We start from the raw sequence: 2,260 nt of genomic DNA, 5'->3' as shown, positions 1-2,260 counted from the left end.
TCATTTGAACATGGAAGGAGGCACCTGTGGAGCAACGGTTGGTGGCCCAGTCCAACCTACAAACAAATGAAAAGAAAAATTATTACAGCTCCAAAAACAATCTTCAAAAATGATGTTTGATAGTTGATAAATTTGAGGTAATATATAACTACTATATGCTTCGCGATGAGATACATATCTATCTAGGATTAGAGAAACGAACCTTTGGAGGGGTTGAACCCTCTATGTTTGAGCTCAGCATGTTCTTGGCAAAGAGCACATGCGTAGCACCAGAAATGAACACAGCAATCAGAACAAGGCTCCTCCGGCAAACCAAATTTTTGGCGTAATTTATCTCTGTATAGCCACGAGTAGAACCAATGGCACTGAATCGTGAACAACAACCCGTACACTGTGCTTTGGTTTACGCAAGCTAAAATCATAAAATGCAACCCACAATCGTGAATTAGTAACATTGATATATACATGCAAACTAATTAAATATGAGATATTTACACAAAAACTAAATATGAGATATCTCTCATATGACCAAAAGAAAAAATGAATTGGTCTCTCATAGTTTGATATATACACGCATACTAAATATGAGATCTCGATCATATACAACGGTTTCAAAGTGAAATTACTTCATGCGTATTTAGGAACTTTTTGGGCTCTTGTGAGACTTACAGCTTCGTCCTTCATCCACAGTTTCAGAAATTTGGCCGAAGGTGATGCATGGGAGAAAGCATGTTAGGTAACCTACATCACAAGATCGATTAATAACAATTCGGTTTGCTGTGTGTATAAAAAATGAGAAAAACCATCTTCACTATTGGGGGTGAGGGTAAATATCATCTAACAAAAAAAAACTAGTCAATTATGACCCCAACTCATGTTTTAGTGTGAATGTACCACCTTTATTGATTTTCGTTAAAATTTTAAGGGTATTTTAGCTACTTAAGATACTTGTATGACTCAAGGTGAAAAATCGATTGACTAAAGCTCGTGAGACATATTTTCTTCTTCATTGAAGACGAGTTGTCAACAGAATTCATCCCCTGTGTTGTCAGTGGGTCTTGGAGTGGTGAAATATGCATGAAAAAGCTATAACTTCCACAACATAGGTCTTGCTGTAATTATTAATGAAGATTGATAAAGATAGTACATCTGCACTAAAGATTAGAGTATGGATGCTGAACTTGCAAGATTTTTTCTTCAACACTACAAGATCAAAACATTACCAACAGGCACTAGCTTTGGTGGCACATAATGAAGTTGCTAAACCACTATCAGTGCTTCAGTTCCAATACTGAACAACTATGAAGTTGTAGTAGTATAATTAGAAATGGAAAAATATTTTCCCAGGTGAGCAAACAGTTGAATGTTGCTAAATAATAAACGAAATTAATTTGTGCCATACAAAGAGAGTAAATATCTTACATGCAATAACATCTTCTCCACCGTGACAAAGGCCTCTGGACCATCTGGACTGCTGAGGTTGGTCGCGATAATCAACATTCATTTCCAAAAGTAATGCAAGAAGCTTAAGATTTCGTTTTATCAAACTTGCTAAAACAATGCAGAACAAATGAAGGAGAGTTAATGTAGTTTAGTGATGTTGGTTACAAGGTTTCTAACGTTTGTAATAATTTATACTCTGGGATATCGAGCTCTAGTTCAACTTACAACAGACATTTGTCTCTGGTAAGTTCGCCTTTGAATTGATTAATTGTATGTATGCTTTCTTCTCCTGGTGGTGCCATATATTATTACTTAAGGCTGTTTTCGTCAACTTATTGCTTTAGTCCTCTCCCAGAAAAGATACCAGCACATGTCCGCAGAGAAGAATAATAATGCAAAAGGATCCTGAAGGTAAACACAAGGGGAATACGCTAAATTGCACTGGCGGTTAAATGGAATTTATTGTAAGATTCTTAGAGCGATCGACTAAGTGACAATTAGAATTAGTCAACACGGATTGCTTTGTTTGCCTTCGTTATTGGATCGCATTGCTCATCGCGTGGAATCACAACCTTTTGATTTTACAAGTATTCCTCTATAACTTAAGTGATGGGTTTGTAAATAAGTAAATGAAACGTTATCCAATTCCATCATGAACAAAATATCTAGATTAAGCACCCATAAGTACTTTACAGTTTATTAACACGAAATACAAATTGAACGGGTAATTTGTATATTGATTATAACTCTAGGGGAATGATTTCAACACACACTCCTGTCTCCTTTTGCACCACTTTCAGAAATTATCATTTGCCTG

General features: G+C 35.9%; 1 protein-coding gene across 1 annotated transcript; it reads right to left on the bottom strand.

The window, feature by feature from the left end:
- LOC137730941 (cell number regulator 7-like) lies at nucleotides 1-1,504 on the bottom strand. The gene is made up of 4 exons (XM_088687280.1): nucleotides 1,423-1,504; nucleotides 670-741; nucleotides 203-412; nucleotides 1-56 (listed from the first exon to the last, which is right to left on the bottom strand). Exons 1-4 carry the CDS (start codon nucleotides 1,502-1,504, stop codon nucleotides 1-3), a joined length of 420 nt encoding a protein of 139 aa, XP_088543406.1.
- Nucleotides 1,505-2,260: the final 756 nt, after the last annotated feature.

The sequence above is a fragment of the Pyrus communis genome, chromosome 16, assembly GCF_041283825.1.
Source record: "Pyrus communis isolate YQ-2024b chromosome 16, ASM4128382v1, whole genome shotgun sequence".
Taxonomy (NCBI): domain Eukaryota; kingdom Viridiplantae; phylum Streptophyta; class Magnoliopsida; order Rosales; family Rosaceae; genus Pyrus; species Pyrus communis.
This window is presented reverse-complemented; position numbering and strand designations above follow the sequence as displayed.

Coding starts and splice junctions, on each gene's coding strand:
- LOC137730941 (XM_088687280.1), bottom strand. CDS start 1,504: ATGAATGTTGATTATCGCGACCAACCTCAGCAGTCCAGATGGTCCAGA. Junction 742..1,422: donor TGGAGAAGATGTTATTGCAT/GTAAGATATTTA, acceptor CTTGTGATGTAG/GTTACCTAACATGCTTTCTC. Junction 413..669: donor TGTGGATGAAGGACGAAGCT/GTAAGTCTCACA, acceptor TTATGATTTTAG/CTTGCGTAAACCAAAGCACA.